General features: G+C 27.3%; 1 protein-coding gene and 1 long non-coding RNA gene across 3 annotated transcripts; one reads left to right on the forward strand and one right to left on the reverse strand.

The window, feature by feature from the left end:
- The first annotated feature begins 1,825 nt into the window (after positions 1-1,825).
- On the forward strand, positions 1,826-23,735 carry LOC113790485 (uncharacterized). The gene is made up of 4 exons (XM_075823977.1): positions 1,826-3,929; positions 21,898-22,529; positions 22,622-22,656; positions 22,734-23,735. Exons 1-4 carry the CDS (start codon positions 3,230-3,232, stop codon positions 23,416-23,418), a joined length of 2,052 nt encoding a protein of 683 aa, XP_075680092.1. The 5' UTR covers positions 1,826-3,229; the 3' UTR covers positions 23,419-23,735.
- On the reverse strand, positions 16,018-17,417 carry LOC142646051 (uncharacterized). Of its 2 annotated transcripts, none has more exons than XR_012847069.1 (4): positions 17,320-17,417; positions 17,091-17,245; positions 16,551-17,001; positions 16,018-16,481 (listed from the first exon to the last, which is right to left on the reverse strand). It is a non-coding gene; the product is annotated as an uncharacterized LOC142646051 (long non-coding RNA). The 2 variants fall into 2 exon arrangements; XR_012847070.1 differs by having other exon boundaries at positions 17,325-17,390.
- Positions 23,736-23,919: the final 184 nt, after the last annotated feature.

Genomic DNA, 23,919 nt, shown 5'->3' on the forward strand with positions numbered 1-23,919 from the left:
CCAGAAAAAAAAATTGTTTTCAACAAACATTATTCTGTTGTCGTCATGGAAAATAAATTGGTCTTTCCAATGGGGGAAAAAATATAATGATAGTGCCAGAAACGCAAAAAAATTACAACTTTTGAATTTTTTTTTTTTTTGAACAACAACCGGCATGAATGAATGAACGACCATCATAAACAACAACAAATCTCCTGGATTAAAAAATTTTCCATAGAAAAATATTAATAAATTTTCACTTTTGTCAACCAGAAACGAAACAGCACAATCATTTCGATATCATTCAGTATTTAAGAGTTGCTAGGAATTCCAAAAAAAAAAACAGAGAAAAGAGTAAAAGTAAAAAGTTTGTTTTTTCCGGAGAAAAAGAAAACAATCCGGATAAAATTTTTAATTTCAATTCTTTTTTGGTTAATAAATATCCAATAAATAAAACTCTTCAAAACATTTTCGTAGAAATTATATTTCAAAAAGAAAAAATTTTCCATTGTTGACAAAATGATTCTGTAAAAACTTGAATGTATTTTTTGTTTTTTGCTTGTTGTTGTTGCTTTTGGCCATTATATATTGATGATGATTATCATCATCATCATGAGACACTCCTACACGCAATATATTCATTCAAAAGACAAAAAAAAACAGAAAAATTACATTGCACTTCTGGGTTAAAAGCATTTTTGGTTGTCTCAAAAAAGAGAAAGTAGTATATCCATGTATACAAAAAACAAACCAACCGAAAATGAATGAATCTTCCCCCCCCCAAAAAAATCAACCCAAAAAGCTACCATATATTAACCAGAATCAACAACAGAAAACTTTATTTTGAAAAATTACTGTCCATCAACCATCAATATGAACGAAAAAAATTCATATTTTTTTGTGGATATTGGAAATGAAACTAACCAACTTCGTCTATATATATTGTCTGATCTTATTTATAAATAATAAATAAATCAGAAATGATTTGGTAACCAAAGAAAAGAATAAATGAAAAAAAAAATTTCATTTCCAAATATTCAATGAAAAAAATATATGCTTGAAGAAATCGATTGAAACTTTGAGTATGGATGGAAAAAATAAAAACTTGAAATATTAGCCAGAATAGCCTGTTCATTCATTCATTATTTTTTTGTCCAATGAATCGAACATCATTATCATCATCATCATTCGTGAAATTGAAATTTCAAATTAAAGTTCCATTCGAAAATAAAATTGAAAAAAAAATATATTCAAAAAATATGTGGATGACCATCATAGAAGAGAGAGAGAGAGAGAGAGAGAGAGAGAGAGAGAGAGAGAGAGAGAGAGAGAGAGAGAGAGAGAGAGAGAGAGAGAGAGAGAGAGAGAGAGAGAGAGAGAGAGAGAGAGAGAGAGAGAGAGAATTGATACTTCAGATCGATAATAAAAATTTTTCAAATTGAAAAAACGAAGAAAGATTCCATAGAAAATCAAATCATTTTGATGCAGTGAAAAAAAATTGAAAAAATTTGAAAATTACCCAAAAATTACAATGAAAATGCAAACAAGTTATTTAAAAACTTTTTCTGTCTGTTTAACAACAACAACAACAACAACAGATTCTATCATCATTATTTTTGAACAGAATTTTCATCATTTTTTTCTTTTCTATTTTTTCAATTTTTTGATTTTGAGAATGGCCAGAATCATACCAAAAAAATCCATTGATTCAATATGAAAAAGATGCGCAGATTTTTTAAATCAAGCAAAAATCAATTGATTTTGCGCAAAATCATTTGATTTGAAAAAAATTCTTCTTCTTCTTTATATATCTAGCCAATTCATTTGATTCAGAAGAATCTCTCTCTTTCTACTGGTTTTTTGTTTCTTCTTGTTGCTTGTGTGTTTGAGAAAAGAGATAGCCCGAAACAAATAAATAAAAAACACTACTTGTATGATGATGATCCGGTATTCAATGATTTTATGTTTGATTCAATTCAACCAAAATTATTCTGTATGTAAAACACATTTTCCATTGGATAGTGATGGTAGTAGTAGTAGTTAGTAGTAGCTAATGGTTTGTGTGTATTTGATCCAAGAATAAGAATCTTTTTTGTAGAATAATACAGAGCAAGATCAGAATCTAGAATAATTTTTCAAACAAAAAAAAAGTCAGAAACAAACATAGTAATGATTTCACATATATAATAGCCATTCATTCACACACACACAAACACCAAATACATTTTGGTCTACTGGTGTTTTTTTTTTCGTTCGTTGTTCGTCTGGTGTGTTGTTTCACTTTGGTGTAAAATGAATCTTCTTTTTGGCCAACAGATTTGAATTTGTTTGATTGGTTTGTCTCTAGTGTGTTTGTGTGTGTGTAAAGCGTTTTTCTTTTCGGAATTTCAATTTCCGATTTTTACCCATTATCAACCCGAAATAAATGAATTCAATTTCCATTGACAACAGCAACAACAACAGATAATTGTTGATCGATTCGATTGATTGATTGATTCGATAACCAAAAACGTTACTATGTTACAATCAAAAAAAAAAGTTTTCAGTGAAAAAAATCAGCTATATTTATGACATTAAAGAATATTTCGGTAACTGTGTACCAGACAACAACAACAACAACCGACCAGCAACAACAACAACATCAACATAATTTGATGATGACAGAATATTCTGTTTTTAGATCGCAATTTACATGGTGTATTTTTTCCCCCCTCGCTTTTTTCTGGTTGTTAAATTGTTAAAGTAAATGTAAACATTATCATCATTGATAAACAACATTTAACATCAACAATATTGAAATAAAAAAAAAAAGTTTGGCTAATGTTTTTTCCTGTTCCGGAATATATTAAAAGCCTATTATTGATCACAATTTTTGTTGGTTGATTGTTGTTATCATCATCAATGTTTGGACTTTGTTAATTTTTTTTTTAATGTTATACTCTCTATATATGCACTTGGGGTTAATGTTTTTTTTAATATATATTTTTCTTCTGGCTGTTCTGTTCAGTTCTGTCCTGTTTTGTTGCATATTTGGCCCAATAAATTGAATTTTTTCGTGTCGGAAATTCTATATTCTTTTTTTAGGGGCCATTTTCATTCAGGAATTTTCATACAAAAAAATTTTCGGACTCTGTTGCTGTTGGTGTTGGTGGTGTTTTATGATTTTCATTCATTATTGATGTGAACCAACAACAACAACAACAACAAAAAACGACAACAACAACAACGACAAACGACAAACAAAAAACCAATGATGATGTCAATATCATCGGATAAAATCATTGATTTAATAAATAGTGATTATGATGGTGGTGGTGATGGTGATAAAGATATGATGATGATGATGAATGATACACAACAAGCAACATCATCATCATTATTTAATTATTATCGTTATCGATCAAATAATAATAATAATGAATTTATAAATCATTATAAAGACATTTTTACAATAAAAAATCATACAATCATCGATTCATCATTAAAAACAAAATTGATAAATGAATCGCCAACGCTAATGTCATCACCATCATCAACGATTATCAACACAACTATGGCCACAATAATGAATAATGGTGATGGTGATGGTGATGATGATGGAACCATTATACCATCAATACAATCATCGATATTATCATATCAAAATCAACAACAAGAATCATCATTATCATCATCCATTGCATTAACATCATCAATGAATTTAACATTTACTTCTGGTTCATCAATTGGAAATGATTTATCAACAAATAATAATGAAAATATTGATGAATCAATATTTTCATTATGGACATTTGAATATATATCATTAATATTTTTTTATTCATTAATTATATTGGTTGGTTTAACTGGTAATTTACTTGTTTGTCGTGTAACATTTAGTACAAGACAAATGCGTACAACAACAAATTTATTGATTGCATCATTGGCTTGTTCGGATATTGTTATGATTGGTAAGTTGTTTACTGTGTTTTGTTTTCTTAGGAATTCTGTTTTATTCTGAATTCTGTTTGATTCTGAATGTTTGCTTATTTATTCTGCGTTTTTTCTAAACGTTGAAAGAAAAAACATCGACTTTATCAATATTCAATCAATCAATCAAACTGAATGTTGATTTTGTTAAAAACTTTTTTACTTTCACCGGAAAACAACAACAACAACAACAACAAATATAGATCATGTTAGACAGTTTTTATTACTTTACAGAAAACAAATGAAAATAATGAAAATAAATTTTAATTTCATTGACTTTTGAGATTAAATTTATTTCAATTGTTTTCAACAGCAGAGAGAGAAAAACGTCTAAAATTCAACAGAATTTTTCCTTTCTTTTTTTTCACTTAACGGTAAAACAAGATTAGAATTTTTAATATTGAAAAAAAAACAACAACAGTAAGGAAGAAAGAATGAAGAAGCAAAGATTCACATCGTTGAAAAAAAAATTTTTGAAATAAATGAAATTATGGGAGCCAAAAAAAAGCAGCAGCCATTGGCTTAGCTTTGTTATTGTTTTAGCTTGAATTATTTTTTATTTCCTTCGTTTCGTTGGGTTCGTTGTTTTGTTTTGCTTTGTTTTTAAAAAAAAACAGAATAATGTGACCGTGCAAAAACACTTGTGATGGTAGTAAAATTTAAATATTGAATAAGTTTTTCAGTAAAATGAAACTTGATGAAACTGATGGAAATGGCAAGAATCAACCCGAAAAAGAAAAGCTAAACCAAACAACACCATTAGGACAAAGGGATAAACCAGGGAAAAATTCTTGAAAAAACGACATGGCAACATGGGAAACAAATTTTTTTTTTGAATTCTTCAATGGTTTCTGGTACATGTACACTTTTAAGTACATGTTTTACACACACCATTAAAGCCTTCTGGCAAAATGATATTGCATATCTTCTTTTTGAGTTGAAAAAAGATGAAGAAAACCAACCAGTGAATATATGGATAAAGTAAATGAAAATATCATTTCATTTCATTTCAATTCAGAAATCAATTGTCCAAGTAAATTGTATTCTATGCATGTTTGTGTGGGTGAATGGTGTGTGTGCAAACAATGAAAACAAGAATTCTCTCTCTCTCTCTCTCTCTCTCTCTCTCTCTCTCTCTCTCTCTCTCTCTCTCTCTCTCTCTCTCTCTCTCTCGAAGGAATTCAATAAAAAAAAAATTCTTCATTTTAAAACATCTTCATCTTCGTAAAATAATAATAAGAAATTTTTGTAAAAATTGAATTTTTTTGTCGTTACTGTTGATCTGTAGTTGATTTATACATTGATGTAAGTGTGTGTGTTTATATAACAAACCAGAAAAAAAGAAAAGAAAAAAGAAAAAATACAGATTCGTTAGTTGCAGACACAACGACAACAACAACAACAACAAGTAAGTAAGTACATTGTTATTTCGAAAAAAAGAGGAAATTCCAGAAACAAACCTGAAAATAAGAAAAAAGAGAAATGAAGAAAGAGAGAGAATGAACTAAAGATGAAAATTACAATTCCCAAAAAATATTGTTTTTGTTCGTTTCATGATTCCCTTCAAAAAATGGAAATAGAAAAAAGAAACTAGCTTCAAGTGGGAAAGAGAAACTCATCCCCGATCGATAATCAAAAACTAAAAAAAAAAATGAAAAAAACTAACGAAAATAACGAAAATAATGAAATCATCATCGATTGGATGGTTTCTTTTTTAAAAAATATTGCATTCTCTCCCCATCTTCCCCCTTGTTCAAATAAGATTCTACGGTTCAAATTTTGATTTGATTGGTTCCCAAATATATACAAAGCATTCATTCATTCCCCCCTCCCAATCATCATCGATATGATGATGATAAGGGTGGAAATAGTTTGATGATAGTAACGTTTATATCAACATCATCATAAATAAACATTTATCATCATCATTGTTTTTTCCAGTTTTTTTTTCATTTCGTTTCTTATCAACGTCCCTGGAATCCATAGAAGAAAAAAAAAAATACTGAATGAATTAAGAACAAGAAACATGATTGAAACAGAAGAAGAAGAAGAAAGATGTAATCATATCATTCGTATGGAATCCATTAGTTCATTTCATTTCATTTTCATTTACTTTTACTTTTTAACTGACAGAGCAAAACAGACTTTTCTTTTTTTTTTTTTTTTTTTTTTTGGTTATTTCAATAAAAAAATTTTCAAATGTAAAATGAGCATGCGCATCAGATAACCAGAGAAAAAAAAAGATGTTACAAAATTTGCACAGAACAAAACAGGCGAAAATCAACATTGAAAAAAATCTCAAAAAAACATCAATGCTGGGAACCAAAAACAGAATCTGCATATTTGCTGAATGAATTTTTTTTTTTGATAGAGAGAGAGAGAGAGAATGACAGGAATGTATATGTGTTGTGAATTGAAAACAACAAACAACAAGATAAACAAAGTTAATTGAATTCATTCAATGACCAAAAGAAGATAGATAGAAAAAAATCGATTCTGTTGTTGTTGTTGATGATGATGATGATGATGAAACAAAATCTATTATCGATATTTATCTTTCTTTATCATTATCATCATTATTAAATTATGTCAAAATAATAATGAAACAAACTATAAATCAAATATGGGAATATTTTTCGAAAAGAATTTTCCATGTAAAAAAATCAATACAGAATTCTTTATTTATGGGAAATTTTCCAATTTGATCATCAGATATTCATTGATCAATATGAATAATGAAAAATTTGTATTAAAAAAATAAAAACAAAATATTTTAATTGAATTAAATAATTTTTTTTACAAACTTTTCTTGTATTTTTTTCGTTAAAAAAAAGATTTTTAAAACAACAACAAAAATACAACAGAAATAGCAATGGTAAACCATTAATCATTGATTGATTGATCGATTCTCAATCGATTTGTCTGAAAATCATTCATTATCAATCTGTTTTTTTCTTTCTTTCTCCCCATTTGAATTAATCAAAAATTACGATAAACGAATAAAAAACAACTTTGAAGGGAGAAAAATCGATAATTGTAGGATTCATGTTTTTATCATGATTCAAAATCACCATTGTAACAAACGAACAAAAACAATAACAACAAAAATGTTATAACCAAACGAAAAGAAATGTAACTTTTTTTAATAATAATAATAATAACAACATTCAAACAAACACACATAAAAAAACAACTAGAATAACAAGAACGTTCCCTATTTTTCTGTAAATTGATTGAAAAGATAATAACATGTAAGAATTTCGTCAGAATAACAACAACAACAGTGAAAATTCGTTTGTTTTTTACTATTATTATTCTTTTTGTGATCCATGATTATTTGTGTGAACAAAGATTTACATTCGATCAATACATGAATAAAAAAAGAATTTGAGAAAAATTTCTACTAAAGAAAATTCAATGTCGTTTTTCTCCATAATCTAAGATTAGCGTTATTTTTTTTCGGGGGGAGGGAGAAAAATATCAAACATCCTTCGTTACAAATCCAAATGTATTTCTTTATCTTTTATTTTTCAAATGTTTTTTCATTCTTTATCGATAAAGGTGATTTACAAAAATGTTTTTTTTCCATTTCAAAAAAAAGAAAAAGAAAAATTTATTAAATCTTTATGGTTCACTGAATCAACTATATGATTCTGTTGATGGAAATATTCACATCTGATCAAAAAAAAGAAACAAAAAACGAAACAAAACCAAGAATTTGTATGACAAAACGCAGAAAAAGAAATCAAAAACTTACTCAACACACACACACACTTACTGAATAGATAATGAAGATATTTGAAATTTCAACGAGAAAAAAAAACTAAACTAAAAGAAACCAAGGAATCCAAAACCCAAAAAAGAAAAAAAAGTTTTATTTCAATCAAATGTATTTCGTTTTTGCTTTTTTTGCTTACTTTCAATCCATCCTTACTACATTTGTGTTTGTGAACTACTTTTCTTTTTTTTCCTTTTCACTATACATTTCTTCTAAAAACATCAACATTCTGATTGAGAAGATTATATAAAAAGTGAGAAACGAGAAATTGTTTCCAGTTAAGGTTAAACGAACACCCAACAAAACAAAACTACTTGAATTATTAAACGAATTTTGCTCTCTCTGTGTGTATGTGTGTGTTTGCGAAAAAAAAACAGTAAAAATAAAACATTTGCCAAAGTAATAACCGTATTCGTGATAAAGAAGTAAATCGAATTGACATTTTTTATTTTTGGTGGTATAGATTTGTAAAAATGACGGAAAGATTCTTGAATTTCTGGAAAAATTCTTTCGTCATTCTCCTTTTTGAATTTCAGAATGTTTTTTTCATTAATGATTTTCGCAATCAATTCTTTTGTTTTTTTTAATCAAATGTTAATTAAAATCAAGAAAAAAAAATATATAATTTTCAATTATCTCTTGTAAAAACTTGTTATAAGAAAACCAAAAATCAAACCGATTTAAAGCAAATTAATTTTTATGCAAAACAGAAAAAACATAGACAAAACATAGACAAAACAAAACTGGATTTCATTGATCCAAACAATAACAAGCAATAACAATAACAAAGAATCGAACAAAACAAAGAACAAAACAAAGAAAAATCAAACGGTAATAAAATGTAAATTTTTTTTCGATTCTTTGTTTTCCATTTGTTTGTTTGGCTGGTTTGTTTGTTTGTTTTACATGATATTGGAACAATAACAAAAACGAAAAACGAAAAACAAAAAATCTAATTTTCATGATCAATTTTATATATATTGTCACGATGTTTGTGAATGGATTATTAACGGTAGTAGATGATGGTTGTTCTTGTTCTTGTTCTTCCTACTGTACTACTAATCAATAATCACAAAGAAACAAAAAACAAAAAATTGTTTATTGATTTTTTTTTTTGTCGAATCGAAGAAGAATATTTATTATATGCTCTGTGTTTACAAGCAATGAAACGATAACAGCAACAACAACAACAAAAAAAACAATAATCACAATTCACTGAAGGGAGAGAGAAAGAAATGGAAAGAAATTGTTCAATTCATGTTCAACAAAAAACGAAACGAAATGAAATGAAATGAAATGAAATGAAAATATTCTACATTTTGGATCGAAAAAAAATATGGATGGATGTACACAGAATTCAGGAGAAAAAAAACGACAAAAACAACAAAAACGAAATACAAAATACCAAACACGAAATATAACAATAATCATCAAATATGTACATATCATCTCCGTCTCTCTCTCTCTGTTTGTGTCTGTTTGGGTTATCATAAATTTTTTTGACTTTGAAAAGCTCCACCTATACAATGATACATTGATGATGATGATGTAATGGATATCCACCCATTGTCCATTTTTAGTCATGTCAATATTCCTAAAAAGGTAAATGAGAAAATGTCATTAAAACAAACAAACAAACAAAGCTAAACTGGGTTAAAGATAGATCCAACAACAACAACAACGAAAAAAAAAGATAAACAATTCTTGTTTGAACTAAGATTGAACTAAGATAGACAAAAAAAAAGATGCCAAACAGATTCTAAATAATAACAAAAACAAAAAAAACAAAATGAATAAAAAATTAATTAAGAGAATTTTCTAGAGAATTTTCTCGTTTTTTTTATGATCCAAAAAAGGATAATCAACAGCAGCGAGAAGAAAGAAAAAAAGAAACGAAAACAAATAACAAATAACCAAACAAACAAACAAACAGCCATGATCAACAATTGATGAAGAAAATGAAAATAGATTTTTTTTTTCATTTTGTTCTCTTCCTCTCCCTCTCTCATTCATTCATTCTACATTAAAATAGACGACCATCATCATTATGATCATCACCATTCTGTATTGTTGTTGTTGTTTTCCTTTGGTAATAAACAGAAATGGTGATGAGTTTTTCGTTTTTCGTTTTTTGCTATTTTGCTGTTGTTCCATATATGGAACATTAATATTAATATTCCATATGGAACAACAACAACAACAACAACAAGAAATGAATATAACGATATGGTTTTCTTGTTGAAAATTTTAGTTAGTTTTTGTCAAATAATAATAATAATGATAATTACGATGTTTAAAACAACAACAACAACAAACAAACAACAACTTTATTATATCATCAACTAAAAATGTGAGAAACAACAACAACAACAACAACAAAGAAAAACCTGTAAACCTATGATGATAAAATGATAAAATGATAATAATCTTTAACACATGAATCCTCTAAATGGATATTTGTAATAAATAATAATAATAATCATAATAATAAGCAATAAAAAACAACAAAATTCAATGATGATGATGAATATTCATATGAACATTGTTGTTGTTTTTTATTGCTTATTATTATGATTACATCATAATGATTACATATTAATAATAACAACAACAACAACAACTTTATTAATTATTCATATTGGATTGTGTTTGTGTGTGTGTATTGGATAGTGAAAAAAGCATAGGAAACAAACAAAAAAAAAAAATCATTATAAATAAATTTTTTTTATATATGGGAAAAATATATATTGTATGTATTGACGAAAAATGTCATATAATTAAACAAAACAAAACAACAAAACAGAAAAAAAAAAATCTGTAATGAAAATAAACAAATTACAAATGCAAGCAAAATACAAATGCAAGCAATTCTTTATAATGAAAATTATCATTATTATTATTATGAATACTATGCTAGAATATTTGGAATGTAATATTGTGGAAGCCATTGAAATGTACTTGTGTTTTCCAAAAAAAATCACAAAAATCACAAATCCAAATGAACAACCAAACGAACGAAAAAAATTCTTTTTCATTTGGCCTACAGTAATATTATTGTTGTTATCGTTGTTATCGGATGCTTTTTGCACTCAATTTCAATCAACAACAACAACAACAACAAATATTATGAAAGGAATTTCAAATTGTGAAACAACAAAAACCGAAAAAAAAATCAATGAAAATTCAATCAATATTTTTTTTGCTTGTAATTATTTCTGGCTGATGTCATTATTATTTCAAGTCATCATTTTGGTTGTGTCATTTTTGTTTAAATATTCAAATTTTGAATAAAATCAACCAAAAACTAACTAGAAGTTTTTTTCTTCTGTTTTTTTTTAATTATAAATAATCAATAAATTATTTAACAGTGAAGAATCGATTTTCTTTGTGTTTTTTTTTCTTCAAACGACCAAAAATAGAGAAAAGAAATTCAACATTGTCACCGGAACACACACACGCACACTGACAATTCATTAGATTCTTTCAAAAAAACAAAATTTCAAAATCAATAAAAAAAAACACTGAAAAACAGTTGGCTGAAGGTTTTGCTGTAATTAATAGATTTTTGTTTTGATTTTTTTTCAATGTAAACTTTATTCACATCACATCATTATTATTATCATGATGATGAAACAAGAATGTGGGTGGTCATGGTGGTGGTGGAAAATCCCCACCACCACCACCATCTTTTATCAGGAATCTCCTTAGGGGCAGCAGCAGCAACAAAAACCAAAATCATTTGACTTATAATAATAATAATAATCATAAGATTTGCTTTCTCTCTCTCTCTCTCTCTGTATTGCTAAATCAAATAATGCACATTCTGTAAATGGCTTTTATTTCTTGGAAATATTATTTATCGAAAAACCAAACCAAAAAAAAATATCGGATGTTTTGCTTTTATTTATCCTCCCACACTTTGTTCAATGATTGTGTGTGTGACGCCATTTAAACTAATGATCTACAAAATATAGTAGATATGAAAAATATCAATCCAACAATTTTTTGCTTAATTTACCCAACCAAAAACCAAAATGACAAAGTTGAAAATAAAGAATTTCTAAGAAAAACAACAAAATTCATTAAAAAAAATTTTGTTCATCAATTATCGATCAACAAGCAAACAACGAATCAATCGATCATCGATTATCAGACCATCATGTCAGCAGAAACAGAAAAAACAGAAACCAGCAGAACCAGCAGAATCAGAAACAGGATAACCACACCTAAATATTCTGTACAAATGAAAAAAAATTATTAGATTATGTAACCTTTTTTTCATCATAATCATCATATCTATCTCTCTCCTATTCTAATCAAATATTCAAACACACACAAAACACACTCAAATAATATGAATATTTTACAAATGAAATGAAATGAAAAATGTGATGATGATGGTGGAGGAGGAAAAAACTGCATATTATTTTTTTGCCATTCATTCATTCATTCCATTCATTCACACCAAACGATGATAATGATGATTCTTATTGAATATCTCTATATTGACAAATGCAAATGATTATCATCATTTTCATTAACACATTTTGAATGAATGAATCTACAATGTATTTTGTGTGTTTCATCAACACTTCACTATATACTAGGGTTGTTTTTCTTTTTCTTTTTTGGCTGCTGTTGTTGAATGGTTTTTGTGTGGAATAAAAATGACATGCACTTGTCTGATTATGACGATGAAACGAACAGAGGAAAAAAAAATACAGAATCGAAATGAATAAAATGAAATGAATAGAAAGAGAAAAAGAGAGAAAATTGATTGATCACAATTGTCCTCGCTTCCTTTCTGTTGTTGTTGTTGATTATCACATCATTTCAAAAGAAAGAAAAAATTATTATCAATACAGAGAAAAAATAAAAAAGGGTAAACTATACACAAAAGAATGAAATGAAATTGAAAGTGAATTATATCTTATGTATTTTCAATTCAATTCAATTCCATTTGATATAATGAATATAAAAATATTCTCTCTCTCTCTCTCTCTCTCTCTCTCTCTCTCTCTCTCTCTCTCTCTCTCACACTATTGTCGATCATAAAATCTTCATTGAATATTGTCCACAATCACCTATACGGTTGATTGTTTTGATTGATTGTATTATTATTATTTTATTTATTTATTTATTTAATTGTATTTGTATTTTTATTTTACTTATTATCATCATATTTTTTTTCTCTCTTTTTTTTTTTAATATGTATTCACTGTGTTTGATGCAACTCCGATCAGGAGCAGTTAATAAAAGTTTTCTCTCTCTCTCTCTCTCTCTCTCACACTATTGTCTCTCTTTGTGCGTAACAACAACAACAACAACCAACGAAAAAAAAACCATATTACATTGTAGAGATATTTATCATTTTTTTTTTTTGTTTTGTTTTCATTCATTCATTTCAAACACATACACACACACATGATTACATCATATGATGAATGAATAATTATCTGGTAAATGAATAGAAAAATCGTATAAAGAATCGAACAAAAAAAACCATAATAATAATAATAATAATTCCAATGTTAATGAATGAGAAAATCCTTTTTTTTTCCATCCATCCATTCATGATTACGAAAGAAGAATTATCATCATCAGTATTATGATTATGGTGATGATGAAATTTGTAATACACAAAAAAAAATCTACTGATCCTTAAAATAGAATGGTCATTATCGTCATCATAATAATCATCAATTCAAGAAGAATGTACATTTTGGAAAAACACATTCATATTTTATTAAACAAAATGAATGAATGTGAATGTGATGGATCGATATTTTTTTGGTGGGAAACAGGGGGGGAGAAAAGAATCTTTTTTTTTCGAAAAAAATGGATTAATTTTTTTTTTGGATAACTTTATTTTCCAAATATTATAACTTATTGAATAATTGAAAACTAGTAGTTTGAAAATAAAATGACAGCCGCAGCAGTAAGCAGTAAGCAGCAGCAGCAAACAGAAAATATAATTTGTTAATTAATATTAATGAAACGGAAATAAATTGTGAATTAGACCAAATCCAGAAGAAGAAAACGAAAAGGAAAAAAAGTTGCAGGTGCCAAATTTGATTTCTATTTTTATCATCATCATCATCATCGGAGAAGAAGAAAGACAGATTAAAATCATTGAATAAAATGAATTTGGCAAAAAAAATGAATAAATTTTTGCCAAATTCATTTTGTTTGTAAATAGTAGAAATAACGATGGAAGAAGAAGAATAAACGAAATACAATGGATAATCGAATCAATCAACATTGAACACATATCTCATTAATAAAACAACAGATATTTTTACAAATACAATATGTGTGTGTGTGTGTTTGCGTATGGAAAACAAAAAATTCAACGATTCGTTTGGATGATGATATTCGATAATGATATTTTCATAATTCGGATTAATCCATATGTTTTGCGAAACATTTCTGATCGAGCTAGATTCTCGGTCGGCGAAAAAAAAAAATATTTCCACAGATTATCAAATTGTGACGTAGAAAATATCATTCAAAATCAATGAAATAAAATAATGAAAAAAAAATAACCGAAAAAGAAATATTGACGGGATATTTACACACTTGTCATCATCATCAACAACATTTCGACATTGATATTATCGAAATGTGTTTGTTTGTGTTTTTTACATAATCGATTTTTTTTGGGTTGGATATTCCAGAATCCCAAAAAATGACACCAAAATAAAAAAACACTTTTAGTCTGACTTGATTATGTCAATCCGATATTGTGGAGTGTTGTGTGTGTGTGTGTGTTTGCTTGTTTGTTTTTGTGTGTGTTTGTGTGTGTGTAAATACAAATGATTTGTTGAAAAAAGCTTACGGGCAAATCCGATTATCATTATCAAAGTTTTTTTTTAGAAAAAAAACCATACTACCAGTGATGTGACAAGAGATGTTTAGTTAGTTCAACTGAAAAAAAATATTTGAAATTTTAATGAATTCTATGCGAATTTTTCTTTTGAAAAATAAAATAAACAAAGCAAAAAAGTCAAGGATTTTGTAATTTTTACTTGGAAAAAAAAGTAATCAAAATCAATGTTTGATTGACAGAATCGAAAAATTGAAATGATTTTTTTTTCAATATTCAAATCAATGAATCAATCGGTTGATGAGAGATTCAGATCATCGACTTTCATTTGTTACAAAGGGTTAATTTTTTTGCCTTTTAAACTTTGAAAACAATAGTGAAAGAGAGAGATTATATTCAGCAGTCTTTAAGGAAAAAAAAATTCAACAAATTTCATGAATGAATGAATGAATGGAAGCAAAAAACGAAAAAGAAGAAAAAAATTCTCACAAAAAAAAAAAAAAGATCCTAATAACGATTATGATAAGTATCTTATTTATGGATGAATTTTCTCCAATGAAAGAAAAACTGACTGAATGAATGAACTTTTCAAAGCTTTTTTTTCAAATTAAAAAAAAATGGAAAATGTTCTGGAACTACTAAATGGCAAAATGATCAAAGATATGCCTTTCTCCCATCCCCCAACAGACAAAAAAAAAGAAAGAAAAAGAAAAATTCATATTCAATTATTTCACATCATTGAATTTAGTGAATAACAGCAACTTTTGCTGAATAAAACTAAAGAAGAGGGGAAAAAATTCAAAAATTCTTTTAGCCAAAATAGAAAAAAGGAATTAATTTTTCATTCGACTTCGATTTTCTTTGTTTTTTTCCTGTTGTTTTTGTTTTTTGTTTGCTTTTGTTCTCTGCTTATTAATGAGTTTGGCCCGAAATTCTTGGCCATAAAACACACACACACACACACACACGTAATAATTCGTGTGCATTTTGCAAGAAAATAAGCAAAATTTGCAAAAAAAAATTTTGCTTATTTCCAAACACGATTTTTTCCCCCCCCCTGTTGTATCGGAAAATAAATTCATGTGTGTGTCACCATAGGAATATCATGGCTGAATATAATGATGATCAGAATAAGAGAATTTGAATATTTTATTCGTAAACACACACACACACACGATACACTTATGCATGAACACAAACTGATAAGAATTGGTCCATTGTTTCATTTGACTATACATTACATTTTGTTTACATTCATGAAAATAGGTTATCTCTAAATGAATGAATGAATAGTCCTTTGATGTTAGAATTTTTCACTTGTTTAAGCAGTTTTTTTTGCTGTTGTTGTTGTTTACTAAGTTGGTATATTTCCTAAACAAAGAAAAAAAAGGGTTAAACCAGAAAATACAACAAAAAAAACAACAACAACAATATTTAAGCAAATGTCAAACAAAGATTGGAATGTGTAACTCTTGTGTTTACGCTTTGTGTTTTTGTTTACATTTCATTATAACTAATAATAATAGCTTGGAAATTATCATTCAAACTTGTTGTCGATGGATAAAACATACAACGACAAAATTGAAAGAATCAAGAAATAAGAATTGTAAACATAAAAAGTGAACAACTTAAGAGAAGACGAAGAAGATACAGATGGTTTTTAACAAAGAAATTTCATTTTGCCGGAAAATAAACTTCTTGTTTAAAATAGGAATTTTTGAGAAACAGGAAAAAAGTTGCAAAGAATGAGACAAATTTGTTTTTGTTTTTTTTTGTTGGCAAATTGACAGCATCCAAACAGGTGTATAGAATTGCTATTTTCGTTTTGTTTCAGTATTATTTTTTTGCAAAATTCTCTATTCGTTAATTTAATTTTCCTTAAATATTAATGTTTTTCAGCGATATAGAAACCACCACCATATTCAAGATCTAAATATCAACAAGAAAACCAAAAAAAAGGGGTTAACAAAGTAGTAAACAAATACCATTTTACATTACCTGAAAAATAAGATAATTTGTGATTTATTTGTGGTGAAGTATTTCATTCACATCTGGTAATTGTCATTTTGTTCAAGGTTTTTTTTTGTGCACAAAACCAAACTTTCCATTGATGATTACATCTTATTACGAAATTAAATTCTATTATTTTGATCAATAATAGAAGGATTTTACAAGTCATTATGCTTTACTTGATACAAATTCACCATCCAATATTGTTTAACAATTATTATAACAACAGTGATTCTGATTATTATGAAATCGATTCATTCGAATGGTCAGGCCTTTTCAAGAACAGCAACGATTATTTTGTTTGGATTTTGTTAGGTGAAACATAACGAGAGCAAACACAAGAAATTCTGAACATCTGGTATTTATTTACACGATAATAATCGATCATCAGGTATAACACAGGAGAAACAAATGGACAAGACTTTTTTTGTTTTGTTTCCTGATCCAGAAAAAATAATGATTAAAAAAAAGAAAGAAAATCTTTCGAATTGTATTCAATATAAGTTTGATTCTTAAATCTTTTCTTACCTGAGTTTTGTGTGTGTCGACAGTCTGGTATTGACAAATTTAATTGATTGTGGTTTTGAGTTTTCTACTCTACTTTTGATCGATCGATCAATCCATTGATGAATTGAACCTTTTCATCGTTTCTTTCGCTAAATCAATATTCAATCAATTCGATTCTGACAAAGAATAAAAATAAATGAAAGAATCATCAAAGAATATTTGTTTCGTAAAGATAATTAAGATAGAATACCTTACCAGAAATTCCAGACATATTATATTTGGAAATGAAAAAGGAAAATACCAAACAATCGAACAACAAAGAAACTATCGATTTAGTATCGAAACAATCGATTGTTATTTTTCTTTTCCCAATTAATGATCCGAATGAATCATTTTTTTTTTCCAGTACACTTTTCGGATTATGTAATAATGAGCAGCAGCAACAACAACAACAAACCAAATTAGCATCCAACTAAACTAAACTTTTCGACCTTTCCGTAAATAAACTTTTTCATCTGATTTGGATCACATCATCATTATCAAATACACCGAAATACTCAAAATATCATTACCGGAATCAAACCATAAACTTACGACGTACAAACAGAAAATCAGAAAAACAAAATCAATCAAATAAATTTGCTATTTGATTTGGACACGGAATAAAAGTTTTTTTCTTCCATTTTGTCATCATCGTTGTTGTTGTTGTTATGCAAAACAAGCATGAACAAACAAACGAACGAACAAACGTTTTTTGGCCCAACAAAATCCTTCGATAATAATTCAGTTTCGCAATTCGAAAATCAAAATCAATCTTGAAAATGTCAAAATGTACAGAGGTAAACACCGTCATCTACAGCTTGTTATTACAGTGGTACCTCGGTTAACGAACACCTCGGTTAACGAAATTTTCGGTTAACGATTTCGGTCAGGAGACCGTTAACGACGATTTTTTTCGGTTAACGATGATTAAAAAACAAGTATTGCATTGTATTTCGGTTAACGAACATTTTGGTTAACGACGGTTTTTCAGGAACCGATCATCGTCGTTAACCGAGGTACCACTGTATTTCGAAATCGATCAATCGCAAAACTAACTAACTAACGAAGAGAGATCAAGAGCCGAAAAGCCGATTCGTAAATCCCCGAATCATTTCGGATATTCAAAGATTATCGTTGTTTATTTCATGGATATTTGATTCGGCCAAAAATCATCATTATTATTATTCAATCAATTTGCAACATTAAAACCTGATTGCGAACTCACTTTGGTGTGTGTGTGTGTGTAAATAGTCGAAGAAGAAAAACAAAATTTCCCAATCATCAATATCCGATCAATGATGATGATTAAAATCAAGTTTGAATAAACACACAATTACGAAACGCACCATTACAAATGGATTTTGTTTGAATCACGCGAAAAATCAAGTGATGTTGTATAGGGATTTGCTGTTGTTTGTTTTTTAAAAAAACGATAAATTCATTGCACACAAAAGTAATGTGGAAATTTACTCCTTGAATACTAATTACCCAATATATGCTTAATATTAATGATTCTAAAAAAAAATCATAATCATAATGATGATGATGATAATAATAATTTAATCGGATCATAATGTCATTCCTCTTGTTTTTTCATTATTCAAAATGAACAAGTTTTATTCATTATGGATGTATATTCAACCCTTAATGAGAATGTTGTTATTTTCGACTCTATCCGAAACAAAATGATTCACGGAATTTAGTTTCATTGAAAAAAAAATTTTGTTTTGAAAACATTTTTGTTTTCCAGTTTAACTTTTGATGTTTTTTTTTGTTGTTGTTGTAGTTGGCAAAATAAATAATGATAATATCTATTAGTCGAATGATAAATTTTTATCCAAAAACTAAAAAAAACTTTCAATTTATTATAATTAACGAAAAAATCGCATCCTTGTTTTGTTTTCGCTAGATTATTACTCAAAAGGTCTATTTATAATCAGGTATGCAAGTCAGGTTAAAATAGCATTAGGTTTGAAGAAGGGTTTTGCTGATGATAATGATGAGGATTTTATTTCTGTTTTTTTTTATTTTTTGTTGAAAAAAAACTTTAAAATTTAAATTTTGTTTTTCCTCTCATTTCCCTCGATATTGGATTAACCTGAATTTCATTGATGAATGTTTTCTTTTCTTTTGTTTGAAATGCAAATGAAAAAAAATAAAATCCAAAACTATTTTTGGAATTTTTTAATCTAATCAAATTGAAATCGATTTGATTTGATTGATTTTTCTTTCTTTTCCCTGGGTGTAGAGGTAATTTTGTAAACAAAATTTTGAATACATTTCTGGTGTTTTTTTTCACTATTGAAGGTCGTTTGTTATACAGAGAAAACAAACAAACAGAAAACAGAAACAGTAAAAAAAATTTGAATTTCATAAAATCCTCATCTGACTAATTTACGTGTGTGTGTCTATAGATACGATTCAGCATTCAGCATTCCATTCTTTTCATTTTCATTCTGCTGTTTACACACATTTGCAAACATCCATTCATCAATTCAATAAATTCTTTTTCTTCTTCTTCATCATTTTGCACAGAACTTTATGTAAATTTTCTTCTTCTTTCTTTTTTTGAATGAAAAAATCTTCTTTTTCGTTACTTTGCCTAGGCAATGTATGGAATTTGTATTTTCGCTATTTTTTTCATTTGCCAAAATTCTGTAACAAATGAAAATCAAACTAATGGAAGAATCATTTGGAAATGGGGGGGGAAAAAGTATATTTCCGAATGTAATAATTGTAATGCTTTGATTTTTTTTTTTAAATATTGATTGTTCAATGTGGTTGTTGTTATTTGATCTATGGAATATTTTTGTATATAGAATGTTTTGTTTTGGTTTTGTTTGTGTGTGTGTGCATGATTCTTGATTTAGAAAGAATTTTTCCAATTGTGAAATCAATGATGTGTTTGATGGAAAATAAGATGCTTTTATCATGCATGATATATATAGGGTGATTCAATATTATTTACAATTATGACATTCAGTTTAAGTTTTTTTCGGTGTGTTTTTTTCTGTATTTAAAGCGAAAAAAATTTAAAATTAAATTTTCAAAAACAAAAAAAACAAAATTAAATCATCAATTTTTTTGGATGAATAAAGAATTTGGCTCAACAATATATTATTACCCGTTTAGGTTGAAATAGTTGTGAAGAAAAATAAAAAAACATTTTTGCTTTTGCTTTTTTCAGTTGTTGTTGCGAAAAAAAAACAAAATTCTTTGATTAAATCAAGTTAAATATTTGTAAATTGAAATGAAAAAGCGGATGATTCCCTTGTGTGAAATGTGTGTGAGTGTGTGTAGGCAGATGAATGAATGAATGAATGAAACAAACAAATCATAATTCTTGAATATTCTTTTGTTTTTGTTTTTGGAAACTCAACAGAAATTCCTATTTCTACTCAACTCTATATTCCCTGTAATTCTGTATTGCTAAATCATTCATGCCTGAACTTGAATTATTTCAAACGAAAACAAAAGCAAAAAAAATGGAAAATAATTTGCAAAACAAAGCAGGATTTGTCTATACATACAGAACAACCCTAAATCAAATAATAAAACAACAACAACAACAATGGTGAATGTGTAAATTGAATTTCCTACCAATTCATTTCCGATTTGAATCCCCAACAAAAAACGAAAGGGTTGGATGTTTTTTTCTTTGATTCTCTATTTGATTAAATGTACCATTTTTTTTTTGCTTTTAGTGTCAAAAAAAAAAAAAAAAAATTCTGATTTGATTTTGCCATGATCATCGTCATCATTTATTATTGATTCGATTTGATTTGATTTGATTTGATTAGAACCGAACCGAACCGAGCAATTCAATTGGCACTTGGCAAAAACACCAAAAAAAACCAAATGTGAAACAAACAATCAAAAAACACATCATCATCAATCGGCTAAGCCCATTATTTATTGAAAGTGTTGTTTGTTTGTGATGTTTACATAAGTGAATTTTCTTCTCTCTGAAAAAAAACAAATGAATGAAAATGTCAGATTCAAAGGAAGGAAGGAAAATTGTTCGAATGTTTGTATCGAAAACGAAACAAAAAAATTAACGTTTTAATCAATATTTCTTTGGGTGTTTTTTTGACCAACTTTTTTGTTAAACAAAAAAATGAAATTTTATTTCAAGTTTCAGATTTCGTGATTCTTCTTTTCCAAATTCATTCATTCATTTTTTGATTGACATTTAGCATTTCCATTTTACACACAAACACTTTTCACATATTGAACAAATTGAAACGTTGTTGTTGTTGTTGTTTTCGTTGTTTGAAAATGAAACGTGAAATGAAAAAAAAAACGATGAAAAATAAATTGATATGAATGCAAATAATATGTAATTTAAGAATGTCATGTGTGAAAAGAATAGAATTCTTTTCATTTTCTTTTCTTTCAAAGAATTTGAAAATCAGTAGAAGAAACGATGTGTGTGTGAGAGAGAGAGAGAGAGAGAGAGAGAGAGAGAGAGAGAGAGAGAGAGAGAAAAAAAATAGAAATGATAATGATGATGTTTGATATGAAAGAATTTCCTTCTTTCTTTCGTTTTTTTTTCAAAATTCAATTCAAAAATTCGTGTGAATTTTTACACTGTTTTTTCTTTCTTCTTCTTCTAATTATTGTCATGGGGGTTGTTTTTTCTTTTTTTTTTTTTTTTTTGGAGAGACAGCCAGAGAATATGAAATGAAATCATTTCCATTTTTGACATCTTTTTTTCTGTTCAATTTTTCATTTTTCTCATTTTTTCTTGTTTTTTTACTTTCATTGCTTTTTTTCAAAAAAACAGTATTCAACATACCATTCAATGTTGTACGAATGTTACCGATAAGTTGGCCATTTTGGTCAGCATTATGTATATTGGCACCATTGATACAATATTCATGTGTTTATGTATCAACATTTACAATGACATTGATTGCATTACATCGATTATGGATGGTAAGACAACGTTCGGCAACAAATGCAGGGAAAAATTCCTGGAAAAAAGTAGCATTAATGGTAATGGGTATTTGGTTAATTGCAATAACATTATCAATACCACATGCATCATTTAATCGTGTAAAAGAAAAACGTTATTATGGCCGTTTATTATATCGTTGTCGTATACAATATCCACGTGTTACATTTAATTTTCCATTAATGATGACTGTTGAAGTATTAATAACACAATATTTATTACCATTATCAATAACATTAATTGTTTATGTTAAAATTGGTATTGTAATTGCAAGACAAGGTGCATTAATTTGTAAATTAAGTGATGAACGTAAACGTCGTCAATCCGAAGCAAAACGTCGTCGTATATTTATGTTAGCATTAGCTGTTGCAACATTTGCAACTTGTTGGGCACCGATTAATCTTTATGTTTTGTTAGTTGATATGGGTGCTGTTGAATTTCATCAAGTTGCATTTATTATGGTTAGTATTATTAGATTGATGTTTTTCTTTTCTTGTTTCAATCACTAAATCTAATCTAATCAATCATTTTTTAATTATTCAAAATTCCATAGTGCCATTGGTTTGCAATGTCTTCGGTTTGTTACAAGTAAGTTTTTACTTTTACTTTTTACATTTTCATTTTCAATTTAATCAATTATATCACTCCCTTTCCAATCAAATTAGTCCAATCATTTATTGTTGGTTAAATGAAAAATTTCGTAATGGAGCAAAACAATCATTACGTACGATATTGGAATTTGCTCATATTTCGGCTAAACATTCAAATTTAACCAATAATAATAATAACAGCAGTACAGTTAATATTAATAACAAAATTGATTTACAACAACAACAATCAATTTTACAGCAACCAATTTGTATACAGAAAAATAATAGAACCATATCAACAACAATGGATATGAATATTGTTGATGATGATGATGATGATGATAATAATAACAACCAAATTATACGTAGTAATGGTAATGTAATCAATATGATGATTACAACAACAGCACCAACTATAACAACAACAACAACAACATTATCAACATGGGATCATACAAATGTTGATCAAGAATTCAATGACATTGATGATGATGGACACAAAAATTTCAATTTAAAATTGAAAAAAATCAACAATAATGATGATTTAAATGATGAATCAACAACATCTTCATCAACATTTAATATTGATCCAACGACAAAACAAACGACAATTATAACAATGAATAATGTTAATAATAATAATAATAATAATAATATGACCATTATTCAAAAAGAATCGAAACATCATTATCATCATCCACATCATCATCATCATCATCATCACGATATTCAAATTATAGAAAATGAATTTCCTGTTTAAAAATTTGATTTAATTATTATGAGAATTATCAATTACAATTTTTAAATTATCTGTGATTTAATGCCGCCATACACAAACAAACAAACACAAACACAAACGAATCATATTATGCCATTATCATTACCGAAAAATTGAATTTAAAAAAAGAAATTTGAAAACAAAAACAAAACAAAATTATCATCATCATCATCGAGATAATCAGGATATTCGAATGATTCGAAAACATTCGAAAATACAATCGCGATACAATCGATTTTTCATCCAAAACAAAATAACAAACCAAAAATTATAATCGCTTATTTGTTTAATCAATTTGTAATTTGTAATTATTATTATTGAAATTGAAAAATTATTAACTTAATTTTAATAAATAAAAAAATTAATTGCTTTAAAGAAATTTGTCAGTAAAAAAAAAAAAAAATATCGAGGAAGATGGATATAACGAATGGAGATGACCAAATCAAAACTTTGATTTCTCGTTTCTGTTTAAAAGGAAAGAAG

Source organism: Dermatophagoides pteronyssinus, unplaced genomic scaffold, assembly GCF_027571235.1.
Source record: "Dermatophagoides pteronyssinus isolate colony J.1.1.1.1 unplaced genomic scaffold, Derpt_VIB-CSIC_2022.12 sq0043, whole genome shotgun sequence".
In the NCBI taxonomy this organism is placed as follows: Eukaryota; Metazoa; Arthropoda; class Arachnida; order Sarcoptiformes; family Pyroglyphidae; genus Dermatophagoides; species Dermatophagoides pteronyssinus.